The sequence below is a fragment of the Brienomyrus brachyistius genome, chromosome 12 (assembly GCF_023856365.1).
Source record: "Brienomyrus brachyistius isolate T26 chromosome 12, BBRACH_0.4, whole genome shotgun sequence".
NCBI lineage: Eukaryota > Metazoa > Chordata > Actinopteri > Osteoglossiformes > Mormyridae > Brienomyrus > Brienomyrus brachyistius.
The window spans coordinates 10,581,714-10,608,146 of NC_064544.1; the positions used below are offsets into that span (position 1 = coordinate 10,581,714).

The window sequence follows — 26,433 nt, forward strand, 5'->3', positions numbered from 1 at the left end:
ACGCAAAACATTGCCCTAAAATAAGATCTCTTGGTGATTATCGAGGAAAGTTATTTTATTCCGATTTGTGATTTGACTGAATGATGCCAATGACATTTGCCTGTAATTAAAGCAAACTTCAATTCATCACGCGATATAAATTATTGCTTTTTAAAATAAAACCAATACCAAACCAGGTTTTTTTAACAGTAAAGTGGAACTGCAAAGCCTTTTTGGGCTGTAATTGCAGAACCAACCTCCACTTCCAACTTGCTTACAAATATGTGCATTCTGGTTCGGTAGCAAACCCACGACTGCTACACATAATTTCGTGAATAAAAATGAAAGTGCGCAAATGAGTTCGTGCTTATAGGAGAGGGTGCCGGTGACGTAAGGGGGTGGAATTCCAACATGGAGCCTGGGGCAGGACCATGAAAGGCGAGCTGAATGGAGAAGCTGAGCAGTGTTACGAGCGATCGCTGGCCATTTTCGATCGAATTGATCTCTAAAAACCAGTATTGGACTTTGTTTCGCGAGGATAAGGGATATTGCCGTGAATCGCATTTTAACGATATAATCAACAGTTCCGAAGACTTAACTAACGAAAGAAGCGTGGAAGAAACTTCGTGGCATTTTGTTTGCAACAATTGTTATTGTTCCCGTGTTCTGTAAACGCTTGTAGCAGAAGAGTTATACTTCCAAGATATCCGGCGTCGTAAAAAACATTTTTGAGTGGAATGCAAGCAGGACTAGATCGTAATTACAGCACTGGGATGTTGATTCATCAGATACTCCCAGTGATATGAAAGTTTCTGCAGCTGGGACGTGATCAGATTTCCTGAAAGTTTATGTTATCTCGGGATTGTCCGCGTGCGACATGTGCCAGAATAAAACCTGGCTTCATTCTTTGCAACAAAGAAAACATCGGTTTGTGATATTATGTAGGATGACTTGTTACGGCGCGTAACTGTGCTCATCGGGAGGGTCACTGTGGATTTTTTTGTGCCCCCCTTGCCCGGGGTACATGCGGAGGTATGGGAAACCAAGCTACTTGGCAAACAAAGGAGGATGTCGATTTGGCCATCGGGCGGTTCGGCTAGGACTCGCATGCCGTGTAATCTGACTGTGGCGATGCAAAATATTTGCAACATGACCGAGACTTGCGCTTTGTTTTTATTTAGACTGTATAAGTGACCGGTACTGCGGAGACCACCAGGCCATGTTTAAACTATTTGTATCGTAACTTCGGCGTACTCGTTTTGTTCTGATTGTGATTTTTTTCCCTATTTAATGACCAGACGTCTTCCATACGTTAGTCAGAAATGAAGCGTGGCCGTGAGATTTTCTTCCAGCTCGTTACTTATCTGCTTCTTGCGAGCGAGAGCTCCGTCGCATCTTCCCACTGCAAGCTGTACGACGAGCGCGCAAGGGGCACCGGGAAGAGCGCGGAGCAGCCCGGCGCGGCGGTCAGGGCGGTCTGCACCAGCATGGAGCTCCGTCAGGTGTTGCCGCCGGAGCAGCTTCCCAACCGGACTGTGACTCTGTAAGTAGGCTGTGAGGCAAAGCCGCATTACTTCCCTAATCTCTAGGTATTACTGTATTACCCCAGACATTTAACCCACACGCTATTTTCATTATAATCTATATGCATACCCTGACGTAAATTAAATTTCTTCCAATTCATACATGTTATAAGTTTTAATCAGGTTGCAAGCTGAGTGTGTGGCTGAGTCTGGGATTACGGCTTGTTTGCATGTAAAATGTACAAATAGCTAGTCTAGGTGGATAGGAGCGAGGTGCATTACAGTCCTACCCGCATAAAAACTACATGTTTGTGGTTTTATTTTGTTGCCTTTCGGATATTGTTGTTCTTTTAACTCCATACCGTCAACCGTATTTAATTGTTATAGGGGCACAGGTCAGGTTTTCCTGATATACTGAAATACTACTTTATAAGCTGATTATGCGCTGGCATGTACGGTGCGCTGTATTGCAGCGGTTTGGTTATTGAACTATTTGGTATGAGAGTTTGGCTGCGGGTCGGTCTCTCCTAAGCAGATGAAGGGTAATGACTGTCCCTGTTGCACACGCAGTGCACAGAGGAGCTGCTGGGGGTTTTTGACAGTTTTTCTTCTCTGCCCCTGAGAAGTTTCTGCTGTGGTCATCTCGGCTGGGATGGTGGCCTCAGGGAGCAGCAGTGGAAAATTGGACCGAATTTTTTATTATTATTTTTTTTCCCCCCTTCAGGCCCGTGTTTAGAAGCCAAATTCTACTCAATCAACTAAATGCGAAGGTGCACGTCTTGGAGAGATGTGGTCTCGGGCATTGACCCCACTTGTGGCTAGCAGTAGACCATGTGTTTGAGAAAGAACATACAGCCATTGATTTGATAGGTCTGATCTTTAGAATATCAAATGGTTGTATTACCAGTTGCACTCAGTTTTAGCACCGTTCAGACACCAGCAATTTAAAATCTTCTTGTTCCGGGTTTGTCTCTTCAATTGCTATAAAGGAGCAAAACGTTGATATAGCTGGTAGGAAGATATGAAATTTATACAAACTTTGTTTGAACCTGGCCTCGGATTTCTCCCTGTAAGGGCTTGCTGCTCTCTGCAAACCACGGGAGGGTCTTAAGGGGTTTCCAAGTGGACGCGCAAACCCTGTCCAGACACGTCAGCGACACTTGACACCCCAGCGAGGAGCCATATTTGGGGGTGTTTGTTAAAGGCCTGTAAAATCTGTAAGCCCCCCCTGTCTAGTGGTGGTTTCTGAGGGTTTTTTATGATCCCGCTCCCTCTTCTAACATCCTGTGGAGAGACCACTCGTTGCTCGTTCAGTGCTGGGCGAGACAGACTTCCTGCCCCGTTCCCCCCCCTCCCAGCCATTCTCTCTCCCTTTGACTCTAAATCAAAGTTTCGGCAAGGGGCTCCTCTGTAGCATCAGGCCTCTGAATGCGCATGGAGTCCGTCTCTTCAGGGCAGCAGGGAAAGTGGTAATCGCTTGCTTGACAACGGTGCAGAACTTGCTCTTCAAAGTGCTCTGAAAGCATCCAACATTTTATATTCTTAGATATTTAATTTTTATGTGCATGATTTAATATATGGTGTTGATTGTTATGCACCCCCCCCCCCCCCCCCCCCAAAGTAATTTCCATTTACGGAACACACAAATGTTTCTGATTCTGTAACACTCGCCCCCACCAACAGCAAGTGCCCCCCCCCCTTTAAGACACAGTGGACTGCACTTTGCCAGTCCCTTTTCGTGCCCCCACCCCCTCTCTGAATAGTCTGATTCTCGCCAGCTTTCCAGTTTGCACCAGCGCTGTAAAAGTCCCAGTGTACCGCTGGAGCCCGGCGCCTCCTCGCATTTCTGGCTGCATGACGGCTTCCCTCTTTCACATCTCGTTTTCCCCGGCTACTGCGTGTGGTTGGTGCTGGTGTTTGTGGAGGAATTTCGGGGGTGGGGGGGGGTGGGTTGGTGTAGATATCTGCCTGTGTCGCTCTCTGGCTGTAAGTCCTCTGTCATCTCATGCCAATCTTTAGTTTAAAAGGTGGATGTTAATAGAGGAGATGCTGACGGGATATAGCTGGTTTTGTTTGTGTCCTGTGTGGTGAGTTTACCCACGGTGGCGTGTCTGGGATGTCACCTCTACCGTGTATCTTCTGTGGTTCAGGTCGAACTTTTGCTGACAGATGAGATTCATATAAATTTTTCGATTTATAAGCTACCATCCATCTTCAACTGGTCAGTATCAGCAGTAGCACGTTCTGTAAAATATACTGGCGAGAGGACCGTTAATTAATCTGCCGTCTTATTTTTCATGCCAATACCAGCGTTGCACTAATACACTACCGATTCGGATGCCCCCAAAATCTTTCCCTCCGATTTACATCATAATGTTCCCGGCATATTTTTATCATTCTCTCCCATCTTTAAAAGTTGACGGTGATGTCATCTATACCATGTTATCGAAGTTGGACTCGCCAGAGAGCCGGTGGTGAAATGTAGGACCTCTTTAAGCACTTATGTGGCTTGGGTTGGACACTTATGGCTTCTGGCTTATAACAAAAGCAGTCGATTTATTCATGTATTTGTTTTTTGCGTAAATATCACCCCTAACAGGGATATTTAAAGCAGCTGGCAGTGTTTCGAAGGCCCTGTGATGTAGCCTTTAACCACTGATAGTCCTGCACCGTGTTTTTGATGAAATAGCTATTCTGGATGATCGTTCTCCAAAGACCGCTCTAAACTGTTCTGTTTGCAAGTGGCTCAGGTGTCTCAAAGGTCCAATTAGCTAGAACATTCCTGTACTCCTCCAGGATTCTCATTTGTCTTGTCTCCAGACTCGGAAATGTGCTGGGGCCGTGCGTGGTTGTGGTAGCCTGCGGGTCTCTTCTGTTCTCTGGGGCTCGGCCTGGATGTGAGAAGGGGTAGAGATTTTCTCTGGGTGTATGGTTTGGGTTTGGCTTACTCGCGAACACTCGCGGTTCAGGTCATTTGGCGTCCCGAAGGATGCAGAAGACTTAGTCGGCACTAGCACACGGTCTGGAATGTTCTTCTGAATGTCTAGTGCTGGTTTGCAATGAAAAGTGTTGACGTAAAGTGTTTATTTAACTACATATGTAATGCTGGGCTTTATAAAGGGGCCCCGTTACACTTTTTCTGGTTTTTCAAATCGCTTTATCGTGTTATATAGCCATATATGCATGCGAATGCTCTGCAAAGTCTCAAAATGCACGTCGGAGAGAACCACAGAAACCACTGTTCTCTAATCTGCCCGAAATGCCTCATTGGAATTTCATCCCTTACTTCCATGGCATGGTGAGGTCACCTCGTAACACAATCCTCCAAAGTGCTCTGAAAACATTCAGTCTTTACTATCCTTAGTCATGTTACGTTTAATATACAATATATAACATATGAAATTTAAAGTTTGTTTACAAGCAAGACTGACATTTTTGCAAATAAAAGGAAGAATCAATAGATGCTCCTTGCTTTCCGATGGTGTCGTAGCAATGCAAATTAAGTAGCCTGTTTTAAATTTTGATCTGCTTGCTGGCCTTGCGATACGGTTCACGATGCATTCTGCTGATGCTGGTGAGTGGCAGCATCTTGTCTCCGTAGTGATCACGAGAGTAAACATTTCATGCGGTGTCTAACAACATAGGCCTATCGCATCGTCTGTGTGCTTTTCCCTTCCGTTTTTGCTGGTGTTTAGTTACATCCATTTCTTATTTAGTGACGATAGTTTTTTATTCCCTATGCATCATATCATATTTTCATATTCGATTTGCGATTTAAAAATTTTTTTTATTTATTTATTTTTCCTTTCTCTCTCTCTCTCTCTCCTTTCCTCCCCCCCCCCCCCCCCCACTTATGAGTTATGGACGTAACTCCATTGTAAGTTGAGGAGCACCTGTATTGTAAAGAAGTGAAATGCACGATGCATCAGAGAAGGCTGCTGATTTATAGTAGCTATAGTACAGTAATTACGGTAATTCATCTCTGCCTGGTAGCCAAAGTTGCTGCGCTGCTTCCATACCATCAGGCGTGCCTGCCAGCAGGACGCAGTTTGCTTTTCCTGTGTCCGGTTCTCTCTGGGTTGACAGTGGCATGGAAACTGTTGCCGAGCAACAGCAACACCCTGCATCGCTGCTGGGCTGGGGGTTTGGGAAGGAGGGCCTTTATCCTTTGGTGGGATGCTAACCTTCTGTCCCAGTAAGCCTTTCGTAGGGTTTCTAACCCTAATTGTATTTGGGATGCCCCCAACAGCATCTGCTCAAACGATGCATCTTCCTGATAGACTTGGGTTTTGGATTAAATCACTCGGCTGATTTTCCTAATCAGAACAGGTCTCTAATATTATTATTGTTGTTTTTTTAGGGGTGATCGGGACTTGCGTTTAGCGGGCGCTTCTGTCCGAAGTAAAGCACAAATGACATTATGAACGTACCTGTTGTTGAGGAATCGACTGGGCATAAGTGCAGCTAGGCTGAGCTTCTGATAAATGCCCAGGTTCATGTTTAAGCAGGACTGGAGCCGGAGCTGCACAACTAACAACCAAAGCAAGGACACTGTAAGACTTTAAGGACAAGAGGTGCTTCATTAAGACCCTTTAGGGTACATCGATACATTCCTGCCTGCCTCCTCCCCCCTAGTGCCCCTGCAAACTGAACCCCAGCAAGTCTTACACTCCTTAATTCCCCCCCCTCCCAGAGCCACCCAGTGCCTGTCTGAATTCCCTCATCTTGCAGCGGCCTTCCTGTGACCTCCAGGTGCTCGCTGGCAGCTCCACGAGTGTCCAGAAGCGCCGAGCCAATTCTTGCTGCTCCCAACATCGCGGCCCCTCGTGGTTCTGATGGGTCGCCGGGCTTGTCCGTCTCCCATCCTGCGAGCTGGGGCTCGGCACTAAAATAGCAACAGTCTAAAGTGCTCGGATCCCTCCCCCCGCCTGCCGATTCCGGCGGTCTTGCCTCAGTAAGCTCGCGTGCATGGTGGCTTGGTTTTTGGACACGAGGGGGGAAGAATTCTCAGAAACAAAAGTAAACTGTTGCTGCGGTTCGTGGAACTCCATGACTGTGATGCCAGAGCAGTTTGAATGTGTCCCAAGAACGCAGATTACGTGGAACAGAGATCTGCAGAAAATGGGAATATAAATTTGGCATCTAACTACGGACTGCAGCTCTAACATGGCATAGGAAGGACATGGGTTAAATAGCCCCGCCTGCTAAGCTCTAGATCCACACTAACTCAGGCCGACACGAGATGCAAACTCAGGGGTCCTGTTAAAACTTTCCTGCAGCTCCCCTTTAAACGGCAGCCGGGTAGGATACCCTCTGGGTGTCTGCGTTGGTGCCACTCCGAGCAGGATGGTGCAGGTTTGCAGAGCGATTTGGCCCCGGCCGTGTGTGTGTGTGACATGGCCCCTGGCTCACCTGCCTCCTGCCTGGCACGCTTTGGGCCTCCTGGTGCCAATGCGGTCATGGTGTGGGTGCTTCAGGTACCTGACGGGCACGCCGCCTCTTGGTTCGGATGGTCGAGGGCGAGGAGGCGTTTTGTTTATTTGCGGCTTGTGGGATCTCTCGGAGGCCTCGCGTTTCCCCCTCCTGACCACAGTGCGTGTTTCCCAGCCGGCTGTGGCTGCCCCCACCCTTCCGTTCTGAGGCACACCCCCCTCCCCCAGTAAAGGGGGGGAAAGAGGGAAGCTGTTTACCGGCAGCGGTGCCAAGCGGGACGTGACCCAGCCTCTCGGGCGGCTTGGCTGAAACGGGCGCGTTACTCTCCCGGTGGGAACCGCAGAGTGAATGATCTCAAAATGCCGCTGACCTGGACGGACTCGGCGCCTCCATTTTGGTTTTATTAATTGAGATGTACACCCACACCCTCTAGATACCCCATCTAACCCCCAGTGTGCGACCCGCTGTAAACGCTGCCCTTGTTAAAGCGCACTGCCTCTGCCCTCCCCCAGCCCCCGTGACCGCCCCGCCGAGTTCCTGGGTGTCTGGGGTTATGGCTCGGTCACACCGTGCTGGGGGGGGCCGCTTTGCTTTGGCAGCCCTGGTGTCACATGACCACATGTTTGTTTTTCTGCAGCCTTTTAATAGCACGCTGAAGGTTGTCCCGTTTCAAGGGATTTGTCGTGCAACTGACTGCAGCGAAAGCTGGGGCTTTCCGCTCTGTGGTGAAGGTCTGTCTCAATGGGCGGGGTGGAATTATTGATAATTTTAAATAATATATTTCAGCCTTCGAATGCTTTTGGCTTTCAAAAATCCTATCCTACCCTATACACCATACATTACGGTTACCTTGGTATGTCAGTGATTTTATGTGTCATCTGTCCAATCAGAGCCTCCCGCCACCGGCACCGCTGTGCCACCCAGGCAAGGAAACCCCTGTCTGGGAGGGGGCACTGTGAGGGGGAGATGGGATGGGTTGACTAAGAGCTGGCTGCTGGTTCGAGTGGCTTGAGGGCACAGACGCCCACAAAGCTGTTTTTTGAGGATGCCATTTGTGATTAGAGTCAAATGGGAGGTGGTCTGTGAGTGTATTCGTGCCAGGACGGTTTTATTTGATGTATTTGCTATATTATTTGGTGATTCTTAGGTGTGTGTGCGTGCGTGCGCGCGTGCACGCATGACAGGCCCCGGTCCAATGGGCCTGGGATGTGCGAGGGGGCGGGGTCCTGTCCTGTCTCACACTTAGCTTTTGCTCCACGGTTTGGAGCCCTTCCCAGCCTCCCCCTCCCCTTTCTGCATGCTAATGCGTGTGAGGTTCCTGTCAGCTATCACTGACCTCCTGGTGGCGTCCTGCTTCACCTCCTGTTTCAGGCCCGGAGATGTGTGCTGGAATCCAGCCGCGTGGATGTGTTGGATCATAAACGTTTACATGAGCTTGTGTCCTAATTAAAACAGTCATTTGGCTGGAGCGTTTCTGCTGCCTATCCGCTGTTAAAGTACATTTCCCAGAACTGAAAATTTGCTTGTTTTTTCTTTTTCCGGCTCTTAAAATACTTTGCTTGTTCTGTGTGCCAGGAAACTATAGGTTAGAATAAGAATACAGTTACTTCATGCTAATAATATACAACTGCCTCATTTTCACCAAGATCAAGTTTAAGTTATTTGGGGTTGGAAATTTGGCTCTGAATGCCTTGTTCTGTGTGTTAAGAGCATGTTCCACTTCACCTGAACACAATTGGGAGCTGGAAGACCTTTGAACTCCTCTGTTGGCTGCCTTTGAGCTGTTATGTAGCGGTGGCTAACATGCTGAGACACGCTTGGAATTGTGGCGAAATTCAGAGATACTGTTTTACCTTTTGGGACAGTCGGTCTGGCGTTCGCTACCCCGACCAGCCTTATCGGGCCCTCGGAGACGAGCGGACGTGACAGTGATCAACAGGGAAATTTTAGTTGTGGACTGCTTTGCTTCGTGTACAAATGCTACTTGTTAATCAGAGGATATTTCACAGCCACATAGACATCTTAAGCAGACTCCTGCTATCTGCCATGTGAAGCTGAACATCCCTGTTTTGTGACGACCTGCTGCTTGTGTTCTAGTATAGATATCTAACACTTTTATGGATGCGCAGTGTTTGCCATCGCCGGTGATTTCGTGCTCGGCTCTGCTGTGGATGCCGGGACAAGCCCGCAGAAGGTAAACACGGGGAACGAGCAGGCTGAGATTGCGAGCGGCTCCCTCCGGGAATGAAGTACCTGGAGCTGCACGCGAGACAATTACAGGCTTACAGAGGCCTCCTGCACATTCCTCGCCGGCGGAAGGGGCCGGATGGGGACCGTCAGGAATGCTGAAAATAACGGCACCGGGCCGCCCACGTACAGGAAGAGCCCCGCGCTCCGGCGTTGGCTGCGATGGTGGTCAGATTGGGTCCCGCGACGGGATTCAAAGATATTAGCTATGAGACTTCTGCAGGTGTGACGCTGATTGGCGTAGAGTGTTGGGGGGCTCGCAGCCTGGGGGTGTTACGGGTTGTTCTGCTGGGCTCGCCTGCATAGGTAACATGCACATAGATGGGGTGTCAGACAATGCATTATTAGGGGGGTTAATTTTGAAACGGTCATTAACCTAATTACCATTTTTCTGTTTGTTTAAAATAAAAGAAAAAACATTGGTGAGTACCAGAAAGTGAGCATTGGCCCTTGTACTTGGTTTGGAAAAATTTCACGTTTCCATTTTTTTTTTTCCATTACAGAATTTTAAGCAACAACAAAATCCAGGAACTGAAGAATGGCTCCTTCGCTGGACTGTCTACGTTGGAGAAACTGTGAGTGATGCCTGCATTTTCAGACCCATTCTGCTTGCATCAGGATGGCGACCGCGGCGAGTCCCAGCCTGGACTTTAACTGATACTGGGCCGCAAATATAATTGTTCCTTTAGCTAGACTGATTGGCGAAGGATGGCGTTTTGAATATCTGGTGCCTTGAGATGCTTTCACCGCAGGGAAGGAAGTAGAAATCTCGCTTCTGCCAGCCGTGGAACAGATTAGTCGCATCTAATCTGGTTTAATTGAGGCTAATCTAGTCTGAGCCTAGATGCTTTTGAAGGATCCACGGCGTGTCGAATGTCCTTTTTTAGGAGGGGATTTTCATGGCGTAGAGAGTATCGAGATGGTTAACAGCACTCGCCGCTGTGAGCCCATGTAACATCACCTATGGAAAAAAGGAGGGATGTATGAAAGTTGGGTAATTTTGAAGGGATTAAGACTGATGTGGACTGGCGTGCTGAAATAGCTTTTCTCGCCAGTAGTTTGAATGTATCGCCTTCTCCTGTGGAGCGTTGGGTAATGGAGCTTGTTATGGAACTTCTGTGGTCCAAAGCAGAAGACTTCATTCTGGTTTTTCCCTTAGGATACCGCCATGGCAGACTGTAATTTTACATCTTTTGAAAGATGCTTGATTGTTTATACTGGATTCGAATGATGCAGTTAGGAGACTTAAACCCTTTTAGAAAATATTTTTCAGAGTAGCTAAATGTTATAAACCTGTAAAGTAAATAATCAGGTCTTTTTAATTTGAGTTGCCATTATTTTGTGTTATGGGGCGTCCAGTTTTATATTAGCTGGGTAATATTCACTAATGCGCTCTGTGCCGCAAAGAGCTCACGTCCTGTATCCTTCCCAGACACGCCATGGTTTAGAATGCATCGCATGCCCTGTGTCCCAGGCGTGCATGTGACCACGTGTGTGAAACGCATTAAAAATGCACAAAGCAGAGGCTCTCTGAGGCCATGAAAGCTGTCACTGTTCCTCCTCCATAGCAGGATTTCTGGCTACAGTGTTGAGAATAATATTGGTCGGTTTCCCACAGGAGTCAAGAGAAACACAGACGCGCGTTTGCAGGCGCGTTCCAGGAGTGCTCTCGCCCCGTTCATTTACAGTGATTTACAGTTAGCTTGCTTTTGGTAGAAGTGGGTTGGTATTAGGGCTGCACAATTCTGAAAATCTTTTTTTTTCTTTCTTTTCCCTCTAACGATTTTGCAAAAGGAAACATGATAAAACATGATTATGCCAAGCATTATTGATCCAGAAACCAGCATATCAGTTTCTGATAACAGAAAGGAAACGTTCAGTTGGCCATTCAGTTGGGGTAACCAAAAGTGCCATTGGGGTAGTTCTCGGTACTTTGGGGTGGGACTTGAAACGCTTTCTTTGTCAATCAGTTATGCAAATAGCCTGCCTCTGAAATGCAGTACAACCACTGTCTTGAAAAAAGTTGTGAAATCGGGGAAAACAACAACAAACACAGTAAAAATAAATAACGGGCACGTGGATAAATGAAGTGACTCGAGCTTTAACTGTGGCTTGGCTGGAAAATCGGAGATGGAATAGCATAAAAAGAAATGGCGTATTTTGTATAACATACTAGGACAGCACCGCATTGGAAAAGTATTGCGGTGTGGTTTTGCTGTATTAAATATTGGGGTATTTACAAAACAAAAAAAGGGGTTTAACATAAATTCCGCCAGACCCGTCTAGGATGAAAACAGCAAAGATGAGAATGATTATGATCGTCTCGGAGAACGCGTGCAGCGCCTATGCAAAAGCCGCGGAGGTCAACTAAATTCAAACTGATTTTTAAACATAAACTAGATCATTTTTAAAAGGAATCATAATTAAAATTGCAAAACAGTTTTTTTTCCTTTCCCTCTGGCAGAGTGAAAATGTTTTGCCGACACCTAAACTCCCTGCTCTATAATGTCCATACCGAATTGAAGGTATGAAAAATCCGTAAGAGTACGTAAGAATTGCATGTGTACAACGTGCAGTGTTGGATATTATAGGATCGGAGGACGTGTGATAAATACCTACAACCATTTTTCCAATTCAGTACGAAATTCCTCACCTCGTGTCGTGTTGTCATTCGGCACCGGTGCCAGTTTTTACGCCAATGGAAAACCAACAACTTGAAGCACCGTAGTTTCGGTACGTTTTTTGAAGAGCCGAAGGTACGGTACTTGGTGTGGTGGAGAGGCACCCTCTGAAGAGAATGTAGAATTATGGGACGCTTGACACTCTCTGGGGAAAAGGTGGAGTGCTTGTTTTGATCCAGCTGATGCATCACGACACAGATGAAACGTAATTTAGAAATGAGATCACGTAGAGGTGTGAACCAAGATGGCGGGTTTTCTTGGTGCACAATTACTTGCGCAGCCCTGGTTTTGTATAAGAGGCGAGGGCTTTGATCTCGGACGCCATGGCCGGGTTTCCGAGTCCTCATCCCGCATCGCAGTGTCCATCCGTCTTGAGCTCAAAGAATTTGCCCCCTTTCTGTGGCCCAGACTCAGATCCCCCCCCCTTTGCTCCTCTCCTTTGCCTTTGTCTCCCTGTCATCCCTCTCAGCTGCATGTTGGTGTATTAAAATGGGGGGGGGGGTCTGGCTTCAGTTTCTTTCAGCGCAGGTATCCGAGAACGGCGACGCAGCGGTAATGTATCAGCCTGGCATCGCTGTCAGCATTCTTTCATCCTCGAAAGAGGAGGCAGGGGGACGACGATGGAATAAATGATCCTCCTCCTAGTTCGAGGCATTAATCGGCTTTGATCCAGCCCTTCAGAAGAGCAGTTTGATGGTGTTGAGTTTTCCCGGCTCTCCCTGCAGCACATCCAGTGTCCGGGTTCCGTTTAAAGGGGGGTTCCTGTGGAGATGGTGGCGTGGGGGGGGCGACATGCCTTTTTGTGGTGGTCAGTCACCCCCCTCCCCCATCGCCGACGCATGCCGGCCTTCCTGCTGCGTTCACTCTGGGCCTCCTGGCCCCGTTACTGTACACACCACTGCCCCAGGGCCGCTTTGAAATGGCAGCCAAGGAAACCAATTCCAGCAGAGCGACTCCCCTCCTCTGCCTGCCACCCCTGTGCCGAAATGCACCGCAGCTGTGGAAATTGGGCACCTTTGTCATGTCGAAAGTCCAGCATCTCTATTCAGGGCCCGAGATTCTGTGCGCCGCGCTAATCGGGAATGCGCGACCTCCCTCGCTCCCCGCAGAGTTGCTGTCGGCCTGAAAGGGGTGCCAGCGATGGGGTGCCTGGGATCTTGGGGCTGCCGTGCTGGTTTTCTGTTCACCTACATGGGTTGCTTTGGGGGCCGCGACTCTGCGACAGCTGCCCCCTCCACCCTGCCCAAGCGGAGTGTGCGGGAGATGCATCCGTAAAATCACGCTTACAGTTTCAAAAGAGTGTAATTACCATACGCTGTCTCACTTGCCGCCCTAAGCGAAAGCCCCTCTTTTACCCCCTTATCTGCTGCTCTAAGCTGAAAAGTACTTGCATGCAAGCTATGTAGAGTTTGTCGGGGCCAGGTGATTTTATAGCGGGGGACAGCCGTGTACAGCTCAAGGAAGCATCTGTTATTGGAGTTTTTTTCCTTTCTTTCTCCAGGCAAGAAGTCTGCTGTGAAAACCATTTCTCTAAAAGCATCCCATCACGTGGGCCAGCACCTGTAATGGAAAAGAGATTTGGCTGCACTCTCCCCGAAAGCTTTCCTGCGCCTTTAGTATCTAAAACAAAGTATGATTTATGGAGTTGAGTGAATTTCTCTGGTCTTCAGAATGAAATTTGGGGAATGACTCTCGGCGGTGGGCCCCCCCCCCCCCCACCTCTAGACTCTGATTCGGACACAAACAGAAGTACCATCGAGGTCTGATTGGAGTTCTTTGGTGTTTTAACCCTGAGCTTCAGAAACACTTGTTTTGTTTTGTTTTTTTTTAAAGTTGAGTAGGTGTTGAGGGGATTGGGCGTTCGGACTGAGATCTGTTTGAGCTGGGGGGGGGTTCTTTAAGTGTGACAACCACCCCCCCCCCCCACCACAACATCCTCCTGCCTGCATGTTTTAGCTAATTGTACCGCTTTGAACAGGAATTTCTCTCTGGTTTCGCCCGTGTCTCTGGCTGTCTGTCGTTCACGTCAGTGTCTTCCGAAATCCCCAGGAAGGGAAGCCCTTGGCCGTCTGGTTTCTCCCCCCCCCCTCGCTCTGGGTGGGGCAGGTGCAGTTTTCCCCCCCGGATATGTGAGGGCATGCCATAGGAAGGGGGGCGGGTTGTTTGGTGCTCTCTGTCGATACCCTGTCTTTAGCAGCTATCCTTTTGAAGATCTTCAGCCTTGGTCTTTCCTTAGGTATAGGAGGTGTAGGCATACCGAAGCCTGGGGGGGGGTGGAGGGGGGGGGGAAAGCAATGCTGAGAAGCATGAAGGACACCAGCGTTTAATAAGTATAGAGTAACCGAGCGAGTATTGATGATGCCAGGTGATGAGTGTACAGCCATGTGTAGGCTGAGGTAGGCCGTGATGGTGGTAATACTAGCAGTATTTGCTTCCTGTGAGTTTATTTTATCCCCCCCCCTCTCTGATTTAAACCAAAGGGATTAAATTAAATGAATGAATTAGATTTGGTCGGTCACTTGGGGGGTTGTTTCCGGGAGCCTAATTACGCATGCCGCTGCAGCAGGTGTGTTATTGATTTATAGACGTCCCATGCCTTTGAGCACCTCCCGGTAACGGAACATGCCCCGGACCCCGTCTTTATCTGCGTCTCCCTGCTGCAGCTGCAGGCCGCCGTGCATCTGCATGCAGAGAGTCCGCTTGGCCTGTAGGGGGCCTCAGCTCTGTGTCCAGCTGTCCCTGATGGGTCAGTACATCCCTGCTACTTTGGTTCTCAGACGTGTGGCAGGTAAATGCTGCTCATTTAAAATAAGACTAACATCGTTAAGGCTACAGTTTCATAACTAAACATCACTTAACTAAAATAACCGGTGCATGTGATAAAATGATTTCTGTCTGATACACGGCTACAGTCATCATTAGGTCTCGTCATTGGGCTCTGAATGTGCAGCGAATTGGCCTTGGTGACGCTCAGATTCATAATGAAAGATAAGGAACGTCCTGTTCATTATGTATTTATTACTTGTGAAGGGGGGTGGAGGTTCTGTCGATATTGGGGTGGACGTGTCCCCCGACGCTTCTGGAATTCACACACCTCTGTACACGTGCCAAAGTGTCAGTATAACAAAAGTGTGGTTCCTGAGCTTGATACGAGGCGACACGGCAGTTCATTTACATGTAAGTCGTATATATTACCCACCCAAAAGGCACTCTGTGATAGAGAGAAGCACGTTCTCTCGTAATCAATAATGAAGCATGTTGGACATTCTGTTATGTCAAGGCAGTAGCGCAACTTTTCTTTCAGCTGTTCTGCTGTAGCTCGTCCCGATATCAATGGCATGCACACATACTGGTGTATGCGGGTGTTTTATACAACAGATAAAAATAAACTGGTGATGAATCATAAAATCGTAAATATATTTAAGTTAATTTTGCATTTTATTTTTAGCTTCTCGCTAGTTCTGATTTATGCAATTCCTGCAGTGTTATATTTATAAAGGATGCCACTTTCTCTCATGCGTCAGTCAAGCAGTTTCTGCATGGAGGGAATGATCAATTCTCAAGCCGTCGATGTGAACCAGTCTGGGATTCCGGGCGCCTCTTAAGGTCGCACTTAAGAAGCAATCTTGTTAAACATTGTTTGAGGAACATGCGTAGAAAAACAAATACCTTTCGTAAGATGCTGAGAGTGACTGTCCTCGAGAAATAGGGCCCAGAATTTTAACAGAAGAATGCTGCAAAATTGCCGCAAAGTTGCATTTTAATGCTGAACATCAGTGCACTTCTTGAAGAATGACAACAAGGATTAGGTTGGCAAAAAGAGTTGGAAATGTCATTTTTTTGTGAAAATTGTCTATGAAATACTGAAATAGTTTTCATGCTGACCCTTCTCCCCTGAAGCTTAATCTGTAGCTGTTGTAGGTTCTCGCTAAATATTTAGCTTCCCTGCCCGGATTCTGTTTGCGAGAAACGGCAGCTTTCTGACGTTCCGATGGGGAGATCTCCTATCCGGATCAAAAGTTCTCTTCTGTTGTCCAGATAACGGATGAATTTAACATTTGGAAAGGATGCAACAGTGGGGCTGTAATTACAGCCCATAATCCCCGGAATTATCTCCCGCTTTTGTAGTGACTTAGCGATGTGCACGGTGAAGATAAATGTCGCCATGCAGCCGTGCATGTGAGGTCGACACCGGCTTTGCTGTCTGGCTGAGAGTGGGTCGTGACTTGTGCTGTCTTTCACAGGGACATCCGGAACAACGTCATCAGCCACATCGAGCCCGGAGCCTTCCTGGGACTCGCTGCCCTGAAAAGGCTGTAAGTACTCGCCCCCTGGATGACCCTGGCCACCAGCTCCCCATCAATATTTTTGTTGCGCTCTGTTCTCAAGTTGCAATCCTGCTCCTCCTGCGGAATGAAGATGTCTGTGGACTATTTTCAGCCGTGCAGTTTGTTGCTCTTTGAGGCGCCAGATGTTTTATTTTTTTTCTTTGCAGACGACCTGAACAGTCTCCCATGAGAGAGATGGAGGTCTGCTTTCTGTAGCTATTGTTTTGCAGTGGGGGCAAGGTGATCCGCTCCTGTCAGGGCCTGAGAGAGTTTTAAGCGACGCACTTCCAGAAGAGGAAAAACCCTTGTTTGCTGCTGTGTATAAAAATTGGCTTCTGTTGTCGTAACTTGGGTAATTACTAATGATCGGAGTGACGGATGAATCGGCCAGCTATGAGTGTCCACCCTGCACGGCCCGATGGGGGTCAGTCACTTTGTCAGAGGTGGAGATTTCTGGTTCATGCAGATAGGATCAGCCCTTCTGGAATCTTGTCTGTATGGCATAATTGGACTTAAACTGTCTGTTAGCTCTGGTCGTTCTGCTTTGGGAAGGTTTGGCGGAAACTCTGCTGTCTAACTGCATTACGATGGTTGTTGAAAGGCACGTATTGAGCTGGTGGTCGCTAGGTAGGGTGTCACGCACACCAAAATTAGCAGCTGGGGGGGTCAACCACCAGCTGTGTGCTTGTCACATGAGGCGAAACCCTTGGCCTGCTCGATGCAGGTCTAGTTTGTGGGGTTCATCGTCATCCCAGTACTCAAAGAAAGCGGGGTGTTGGTTATTATTGTACATCCACCTTTGCATAACAATCCCTGGTAAATTTCTTAATCTCCTCCCTTTTTGGAGCCTTTGACACATCTGGCAACCCTGTGCTGCATATCTGCAGCAAATCTAAGACCACCTCACCCCCAGTTGTGTAGATCCTTCTCAGTTAAGACTGGGTGGGCGGCATTTATCTCTGGCAGGTGAGAGGAAGTGGATGAGCAGCCTAAGGGCGTAATGAAGGTGTGTTTTGACTGGGGGGAGCCATGAGAAGGGAAGCAGGTGAAGGCATCTTACATGCTTCAAGCACTTCCGCCGGATGAAAGAGGACTCTAAAGATCTTATCCTTGTGCCCCACCCTTTTCTCCTGGGGTTCGCAGTGATCCAAGAAGCAGACCTGAAGCCAGTAAAGGGAATTTCTCTAACATCTTGTAAAAGGACCTTTAAGCCAGGGGGCATTTTCCTGCCCCCCCCCCCAAAGTTGTTACGCACTTCTCCTGAATCCACACTCCAGAGCTTCTGAAGCGAACGCCTGGCACGCCTTTATTTGCAGGTGGGGGGCGTAGTTAAACAATCCTGCCCCGATTTCAAAGCTTGTGGAAAAAAAGGCTTTGATGTCCCTGATGTAAATCAAGCCCGTCGCTACCTCTGAGTCCCCCTCTCTCGTCGACGCGAGCGCACCCCCCCCTCCCCCCCCAGCGCAGTGCGCCAAGCAAAACAATCGCCGTCAACCTGACTACTCAAATTTAGCTGTGAATTTGGGATTTCATTCATTGGAAAGGGGAGGCCTGGTGGAATATAATGGCGCTTAATTTAGCAGACCACAGGGCCTCTTCTCTTTCTGGCGCTGACCTTGATGCCTAGACGTGCGGTTTTCAGTTAAAGGTGCGTTCCGTCGCCGGCGGACGCGGCGATTCCCGCGCCTCGCGCTCTTACCAATGTGCCGATAAGCCCAGCTGTGTGTGCTTAGGAGTCTGTCAGTAAGTTAAGATGTCACCCTCCAGTGCCACGGCCGGCGACGTCCTGATGTATTATGTCTCCATTATTGAACTGCGCGTAACGCCGGCCCTTGTCTTCCATCTTTACTTACAGAGACTTGTCCAATAACCGTATAGGCTGTCTGAATGAAGATATATTTAAAGGCCTCCCAAGTCTGACCAGACTGTAAGTAATTTTTCTTCTCTTTATGGTTATAATCTGTGGGTTTCGTGGTCCTGTCTGGGCCACTTCTTTGCTGATGGGTCCCGCTGTGCGGTCTGGCCTCTCTCTCTCTCTCTCTCTCTCTCTCTCTCTTCCCAGATCGAATGTGTCTGTAACAACCCTAACCATTTTTGCAGGTATCTCTCAGGGAACATGTTCTCCTCCCTGTCGCCAGGAACCTTCAACGGCCTTGTCTCCCTGAAGACGCTGTGAGTATGGTGTCTTTTGACTTGGTTGGGACGGAACACTCCCGAGATTCTTTTATACATCAGTACATTGGAGTTCTTACCTGCACTATCAAGTTGGCAGTGTGTAACTGACCAGATTAGACGGCACAAAACAAGACAAAGGCCCTCAAACATCAAAGTAGACATACAGCTGCACAGTGTATAGGTATGTTTTTCGGAATAAATTTAACAAGGCTATTCAAATCACGGTCCTCAAAGGCTGAGCCCTACTGATTTTTCCGGTCCTCCACCTGTGAGTCGATGTGAAGCCTCCAGCCAATCAGAATCAGTAATTATTAAACTAACTACGTGGGAGAACAGAAAACAAGACCTGGATTTGGAATGGAGGGCCAGATCTCAAGAATCCTGAAATATAAATTAAATGGCCGAAACGGAAGATAATGCTAAATGTGAAATATATGAAAAAATATAAGATGAATGAAAAGTGCCTCAGTCTGACTCTGAGGCTGTGGTGCCGTCGCTCTGCTGAGCCGCCTGTCTCACCGCCAACCCCCACAGGGAGTTCCAGACGCCGTACCTGCTGTGCGACTGCAACCTGCGCTGGGTGCCGCGCTGGCTGAAGGACAGGGAAGTGGTCTCCCAGAACACGCGGTGCGCGTACCCGCACTCCCTGCAAGGACAGGCGCTGGACTCGCTCAAATCCGACCATTTTACCTGTGGTATGTCCAGTGTCAGTCGGGTGATGTCCCGTGTCAGTCCCAGTAACCCATTGGAACTGGTACCATGCCCTCGGTTCGGTTCACTTTGTTCTGACTGATCGTCACACACACACAACAGGTTCGGTCCAATCCGTTTGAGTCGTCATACTCTGATTCATCACCAAATATAATCATTTACTTACTGCACATATAGGTGGTCAGTCAAACTCTCAAACCCTTTCTTGTCACTGTAAATAATGCTGGGCGGTATTGATTTGGCTTTAGCATTATTTACTCACGTACCCCCAGACTGTTTACCCAATGTCTGGTTTTCTTACCCTTATTTATGTCTACATGTTTGTTCATTCTCTTCATCTCTTTTTCTCTTGATGGTGTGTTTTAAATTGCATGCTACTACCGACGCCAAATTACTCCGTGCTATTTGTACCCGGCAAATAAAAAGGATTCTGATTCTGAAACATTTAGTCTATTAGCATCTACGGTGGCTGTAAAATTAGTTGCCCTTCCTGCACTTTTTTTCGTTTTTTACATTTTATGGTGAATTGTGCAATAATAGAATTTATTAGTATGTCTAAGTATTTTGATAACAGGTAAGTGGGGAAAACACGTTTTCGAAATCAAAAAAAAAAATTTGACTGTGCAGATATTCATGTTTCTGCATCAATATGACGTGATGGGCACTAATTACAACTTTGAATCTCTGCCCGATCGGCAGGTTTATAAACGGGAATATCCGCCTGTTCTTCGCGATGATTCTGGATCCCTCTCTGGTTAGAAGTTGAGAGATTGCACCCAAAAAAAAACCATCCTCAGTTCTTGCTAGAGGTTATGAATTGATCGATCGCTCCGATTGGCCACGCGTGGACTTCTCCTTCTGTGACTTCTGCTATTTGCTTGGGCCCAGTATTCATCTGAAAGATGAATCTTCTTTAAATCCCCCCCCCGCTCCCCCCGTCTCTTACTACACTGCAGCAGTATCCTTCACCAGCTGTTTGGCCATTTTTACGGCAGCTTTCTAGTCCCTGATGCTGAAGAGCATTCCCATAATTTCCTGTTACCACCATGCAGACCATGGATGATAGAATTATCTTCCTCTTTAGCTGTCTCCCATATGCCTTCTGATAAACTATCTAAGGGCCAATTTTCCCCATATTTTCCAGACCCTCTCCCCCACCCCTCCCCCAATAATACCTCAATTTATGATGTACCTGGGGTATTATGTCCTGTGATTCGTGTGTCCCATCTCCTTCACAAAGGAGTTAGTCTTCTATGGACCCCTATGTGGCCTTTGTAACAGACACTCTTTTCACGTGGGTCCTGAGGATACAGGAATCAAGGACGACCTGTCAGGCTCTTTCTTTCCGTTTCTTTATGATGGACTTAACTCTGCTCTGGAGGCTATTTTATGTCTTTGGAAATTTCTTATCTTCATTTGATTTGGTTTTAAGATCCTTATCCTGGATTTACCTCAAATCTTCCTTGGGCTTTTGTTTAGAAATTTACTCACTGAACCTGGGACTGGGGTATTTAATCTGTTGTAATCCATAACGATCACGCGCAAGTTAATGTTTTAGAATCGTTGTCTAAAGCCTTCTGAAACCAGTAGTTTATATTCGGTGTGTAATAATATTTGGAATTAATGCTTTTTATTGTCAAAGTATTTGTTGTTCTGAATTTTAATTTCACTTCAAACGTGTTTTGTGATTAGTACAGAAGGAATTCTTTCTGTCTCCATGTTACATTGTGGAAGTCCAAAAGAGTTTATAGTATTGTTATAGCCTTTGTGATTGGTGTTGGCCTTGGCTGACCTTTGTCATGTGATCTTGCCTGACCTCCTGACCTGCAGACTCCCCGCTGGAGCTGCCGTCTTTCCAGATGAATCCGTCCCAACGGCAGCTTGTCTTCCGGGGCGACAGCCTGCCCTTCCACTGCCTGGCCTCCTACATCGACCAGGACATGCAGGTGCTGTGGTACCAGGATGGCAAGATGGTAGAACCCAACGCCTCCATGGGCATCTTCATCCAGAGGAGCGTGGTCCACAACTGTACGCTCATTACCAGGTGACCGGTCTCATTGCTGCTCAAGCATTAAAGCCACTAAAGCCTTCTGTCCTAGTTCTGTTTGAACCTGTGGGTCCCTCTCCATCCACGTGTCCTGGCAGCATGCTGACCATCTCCAACATCCAGCCGGGTTCCACGGGGACCTGGGAGTGTCGGGTGAGGACCAGCCGTGGGAATAACACCCGCACTGTCCCCATTGTGGTGCTGGAAAGTGCCGCCAAGTACTGCTCTGCGGAGACTGTGTCCAACAACAAGGGGGAGTTTCGGTGAGACATCTACGCCTTTGGACACTGAGACTGTGACTACAGTCCTGGTGTTTTTTATGCTTGGTGTTTGGTTACAGGTTTGATTTAAGTCATAAATCCAAAGAATGACAGCTTCCAGGTTTCCAGGCGACTCCTCTTGGGTGATAGTTATTGGTTCCTGTGTAGTTTGATTTGCAAACCATTTTGATCCCTTGGCTAAATGCCACCCACATTCTGTCTCTGTTGTATTTGGCCACATTTTCCAGGTAACTGCTTTCGGTGTCATTCAGCTGCTGTTTGTTTTTCTCAAATTCCCCATGAGTCAGCTAGCGTGGGAGATTCCTGGCTCTATGGCACCCCCAAGTGGCTGAATTTAAAATGCCATCTCCGTAATATTTTGCTATATTGAGCCGGCTGGCTGGGATATTTTAAGAGTAAGGAAGATTAAATAGAATAAAAAAATAATGAATATAAATGGCATCAGGGCAGAGTAACCCCAGTAATGCTGGTTCCAGTGACGTGCCTTTGCAGTGCTGGTTCCAGTGAAGTGTTAGCTGATGCCATAAGTGCCCCCCTTCTTTCTGCCAGGTGGCCTCGCACCCTGGCTGGGCTCACCATGCACCTCCCCTGCCCACACCTGGCTCCTGGGGCAGGCCTGTACACCGGCTCATCAGCAAGGGACCAGCAGGCGTGGCGCACCTGCGACCGACGTGGGTTTTGGGCGGAGGAGGATTACTCCCGCTGCCAATACCAGAAGGATGTCACCCGCGTCCTCTACATCATCAACCAGGTAGGGGCGCTGCCACATCCCTGGGATGTCACCGTGACAATGGGTCCGGCTATGGTCGTTAATTTGAAGACTCCGGCATCGCATGTTGTCAGGTCCTGACAGCTGTGTAATGGTCCTGGCTTCAGACCTGGAGAGCTGAAAGCCTGCTCACCACCTCCTGGTAGACTTTGATTAGTCACAGTCAGGCCTTTTCTCGGTGTGGAAATCAGTGACGCGACACTCAATGCTATTTGGGATCTCTCTTCTGCGTCTGCTTTTCTTCATGCCTCCCGTCTCGCCAGTTGCCCCTGAACCTGACGAACGCGGGGACCACAGCCCGGCAGCTCCTGGCCTACACTGCGGAGGCTGCCAACTTCTCGGACAAGATGGACGTCATCTTTGTCGCGGAGATGATTGAGAAGTTTGGGAAGTTTGCAGAGAAGTTCAAAGAGGTGAGGTTCCTGTGAGCTCTAGGTAGATGCTACTCATCTACTCATTCCCTGACTCAGACCGTCCATAAGGGGGTGACGGACTGAACAGAATTATTACATTCCGCCTTGCCTGATGCTTGGCATGCTGATATTGTAATGAGGGAGGTTAATGCATGCTGACTTGGGTTTGAGAGAAGTAACCTGATTTTAATTAACCAATAACAGCCAAATCTATCTCTCTCATACCGGAGCTTGTCTTGTATGTGGTCTTCTCTGGCCTACTGAGAAGGAGGGGGTTGTCATCATGGACAGGGTGTTTTGGCACACTAGGGAGGATTTTGTTGAGCGCCCCCAATCCCCCCCACCAGCAGAGCAGGAGAGAACAAATTTTGCAAGTTAATTTATATTAAACACTTCTGTAGCACAGCGTAGCTGGCTGCTAACTATGGAGCTGCCATTTGTTTCTCAAGAAAAGTAATTAAATGTTAAAATTAGTTTTCAATGACAATTTTTTTTTTCCATTCATTCTTTTACACCCCCTAGTCATATGGTGCCTAGGTGATCGTCCATCCCGCGGTGGTAATGCCACCTGTAGCGCTGGGTTCTGTGTCACACGGTAATCGGCCTCACTGTCCGCAGCTGGGCGACGTGATGGTGGATATCGCCAGCAACCTGATGCTGGCGGATGAGCGCGTGCTGTGGCTGGCCCAGCGGGAGGCGCGCGCCTGCTCCCGTATCGTGGAGTGTCTCCAGAGTGTCGCCGGACACGGCCTGAGCCCCAACTCCCAGGCCTACTCCACGGTGCGTGTCTGAGGGTGCATTATGGGAGATGTAGTCACTCGCCTGAGCATGGGTATGGGGGTGGGCGTTCACACTCGTCCTTGGTATTGGCCTAATTTATTTTTGCAGGTTTTGAATTGTTGCAGTTTATCTAAGGAATGCCAGTCTAGGACAGAGCTCACCTAGATGAGAGGATGACTGGAAGGGGCTGGATGTGATGGCCGCTCCCATTAATCGCTGCTTCTGGTTGATGACTGTGGTACGGCGAAAGCCAGGGTGAATATGAGCTAACGGGCATCTCTCTCTCTCCCCTGTAGACGTCCCCCAACATCGCCCTGGAGGCCCACGCCATCAAGGCGTGTGCCTTCAACGGCATGACTTGCACACTGTTCCAGAAGCTGAGCCCCGACAGGCCCCCCGCCCGCGAACTGGCGGGCCGCGACCCCGACCTCGGCCTGGACCGCCAGCTCAGCTTCAAGTGCAACGTGACGAGCAATCTCTCCAGCCTGGCGCTCAAGGTGAGTAGCCCGCCTACCTGGCACTGACAGCCACCCGCTGCTAGGAATGTTAAATGATCTGGTTGCTGAATGATGCGCATCCTGCCCTGTCATGGTGAGGCTGACTGATTAACCTCCCCGACACCCAGAACACTGTGGTGGAAGCATCCCTCCAGCTGCCCCCCTCGCGTTTCTCCCAGGCCTCGGGGTCTGGCACCCCCCCTGAGGACACAGTCCACAAGCTGTACCTGCTCGCCTTCCGGAACAGCAAACTCTTCCCATCTGCCGGCAACTCCAGCGACGGCAAGCGCAGGACCGTGGCCACGCCCGTTATCCTTGCCAAGATAGGTAAGTAGCTGTAGATACATGGATGGAGAGTTCTGTGTGAACATGTATAGCGATTCCTCTTTGAAAATATACTCATAGTTGATTTTTTAATTTTTTTTTATTATTTTTTTTTTTGTAGCTGAACCTCTGGTGCTAACACTGGCATGGTGTTTCTCCATCCCTGAACTCCCAGACAGTGCACGTTTTTGCTCCCTCGAAAACGCAGAGTACCTGGTCCTGGTGTGTTGGAAGCTGAGAGGGAGCAGAAATGTGGATTGTCTGGGGGATCCCCATGGACTGGGTTGAGAGACGCTGCTCACAGATGTTAAAATGTCGACTTCACTGTTTCTGCACTCTCAAACTTTTGCCAGTTTTTGCCACTTTTTGGGCTTAAATTCAGTTCTTTATGCGCTGGATCAGTAGCTTGTGCCAGTCACACAAGGCCTTGGTCATAGGAGATGTCTGGAGATGGGGAGGTGTGATTCGGTGTAGTGTCAGAGCTCCCAGCAGACCGTGGTCTGACCCACATGTCTTCCTACAGACGGCTTCCCGCTGAGGGGTCTGCGGAGTCCTGTCAACGCCACTCTTCGGCGGCACACCCACGGCTCCGATGTCAGGGCGGCCTACTGGAACTTCAGCCTGCTGGGAGGCCTGGGTGGCTGGGCGTTGGACGGCTGCCGGGTCCTGCGCTCCGACGAGAACTTCACCACCATCTCCTGCGACTCCCTCAACAACTATGCCGTGCTGGTGGTGAGCATCAGGCATCCGACGTCCCTCTCCACCACTGACCTCCTGTCTCTGACCTGCAGACTCTTCTCCTGCAGGACCTCAGTGGCACAGAGTACACCACCACCACCGTGCGGCTGCTTCACCCTGTCGTCTACACCTCCGCCATCGTGCTCCAGCTCTGCCTCCTGGCGGTCATCGTCAGCTACATCTACCACCATAAGTGAGTCCTAGCCTATCTGGGCTGGTCTGGGGGGGGGGTGTCCTGCTGCTTGAGGTATTATTAGCCTTTTGATGCTAATTATCTGTGTTATGTAAAGTCAGGGTTCCCAAGATGGGGGTCGCAAGGACCAGTGTAGGGGAAGGGGTGTCACAAAGTCATTTTCCAGAATGTCTGTTATAAGCGGAATTCCACTATGTACGCTATATCCAATGCCTTTTCTGCATGTTCTTAAAGGCTCCTCGTCCGTTATAGACGATATTCCGTTATAAGCAAGTCCCCTATAATGGGATTTTACTATAACAGCAGGGGCATCCTTAGGTCTCAGTGTTTTAAGCCTTGCCCTGAGTATTTTAAGCATGATGCCAGTATTCCTCCAACAACAAAAAAAACGTTAAACCCCAGGTGAATTTCACTTTGACCCTGATTTTTTTCAATAGCTAGTATAACACTGTATAACAGTGTTGAATTTTAACCATAACCACAACCAGTAATTGCGATTGGCAGAATCTGCCAAGAGCGACAGTCGTGTGTCACTGTTATCTCTGGGGTCATTGGCGAAAAAGTCTGGGAGCCCATGATCTAAGGTCCTGCAGGTATTCATGTGAGCTTTCAGTACTGCTGCAGCAGGCGTATAGGTTTCATATAAGAGGCTGAGGAGCGCAGCCAAGCGCCTGCTCTCCACGCTCCCACCAACCCGAAATCCCTGCTCGCCGCATGTCCCTCCAGGTCCGTCAGGATCAGCCGCAAGTCCTGGCACATGCTGTTGAACCTGTGCCTGCACATCCTGCTGGCCTGCACCGTCTTCATTGGCGGCATCAACCAGACGCGCCACGCCAGCGTCTGCCAAGCCGTGAGTGCCCCACCCTCCATTCTTTTCTCAGAGGAATACTTGATGTTTTGCACTCCATTTCCCATGACGCACTGCTGCCGCCTTAGGTGGGCATTGTGCTGCACTACTCCACGCTGGCCACTGTGCTCTGGGTGGGAGTGACCGCGCGCAACATCTACAAGCAGGTGACTCGCAAGGCCAAGCGCTACGAGGAGCTGGATGAGCCCCCGCCCGCCCCCAGGCCCATGCTCAGGTGAGTAGCTACATCTCCCATAATGCACCTGGCAGGGTTTTAGCCACTCCTCCTCCAGGTGGTTACCTGCATGGTGGAAAGTAATTGATTCCTAGAGTACAACCTGGGTTTCTATCCCTTACTTTTATTATAGACACTGTGGCTGTTATGAGTAGCGTTCCGATGCCCTAAAATATACCTTTTCTCTGTTACAGAGGCAAAACAAGACATTGTCTTGTTTATTAAATGGTTA

General features: G+C 48.6%; 1 protein-coding gene across 1 annotated transcript in view; it reads left to right on the plus strand.

Annotated features, from left to right (window-relative positions):
- The first annotated feature begins 218 nt into the window (after positions 1-218).
- Positions 219-26,433, plus strand: part of adgra3 (adhesion G protein-coupled receptor A3) — a 30,692-nt gene continuing 4,477 nt past the window's right edge. The window contains exons 1-17 of the mRNA XM_048970797.1: positions 219-1,522; positions 9,686-9,757; positions 16,108-16,179; positions 18,047-18,118; positions 18,292-18,363; positions 18,901-19,061; positions 20,908-21,121; positions 21,223-21,387; positions 21,955-22,156; positions 22,438-22,587; positions 23,206-23,367; positions 23,664-23,864; positions 23,993-24,191; positions 24,712-24,920; positions 24,995-25,119; positions 25,846-25,969; positions 26,056-26,201. Coding sequence (XP_048826754.1) covers positions 1,302-1,522; positions 9,686-9,757; positions 16,108-16,179; positions 18,047-18,118; positions 18,292-18,363; positions 18,901-19,061; positions 20,908-21,121; positions 21,223-21,387; positions 21,955-22,156; positions 22,438-22,587; positions 23,206-23,367; positions 23,664-23,864; positions 23,993-24,191; positions 24,712-24,920; positions 24,995-25,119; positions 25,846-25,969; positions 26,056-26,201 — 2,567 coding nt within the window. The 5' untranslated portion in view covers positions 219-1,301. The remainder of the gene's footprint in view (positions 1,523-9,685; positions 9,758-16,107; positions 16,180-18,046; positions 18,119-18,291; positions 18,364-18,900; positions 19,062-20,907; positions 21,122-21,222; positions 21,388-21,954; positions 22,157-22,437; positions 22,588-23,205; positions 23,368-23,663; positions 23,865-23,992; positions 24,192-24,711; positions 24,921-24,994; positions 25,120-25,845; positions 25,970-26,055; positions 26,202-26,433) is intronic.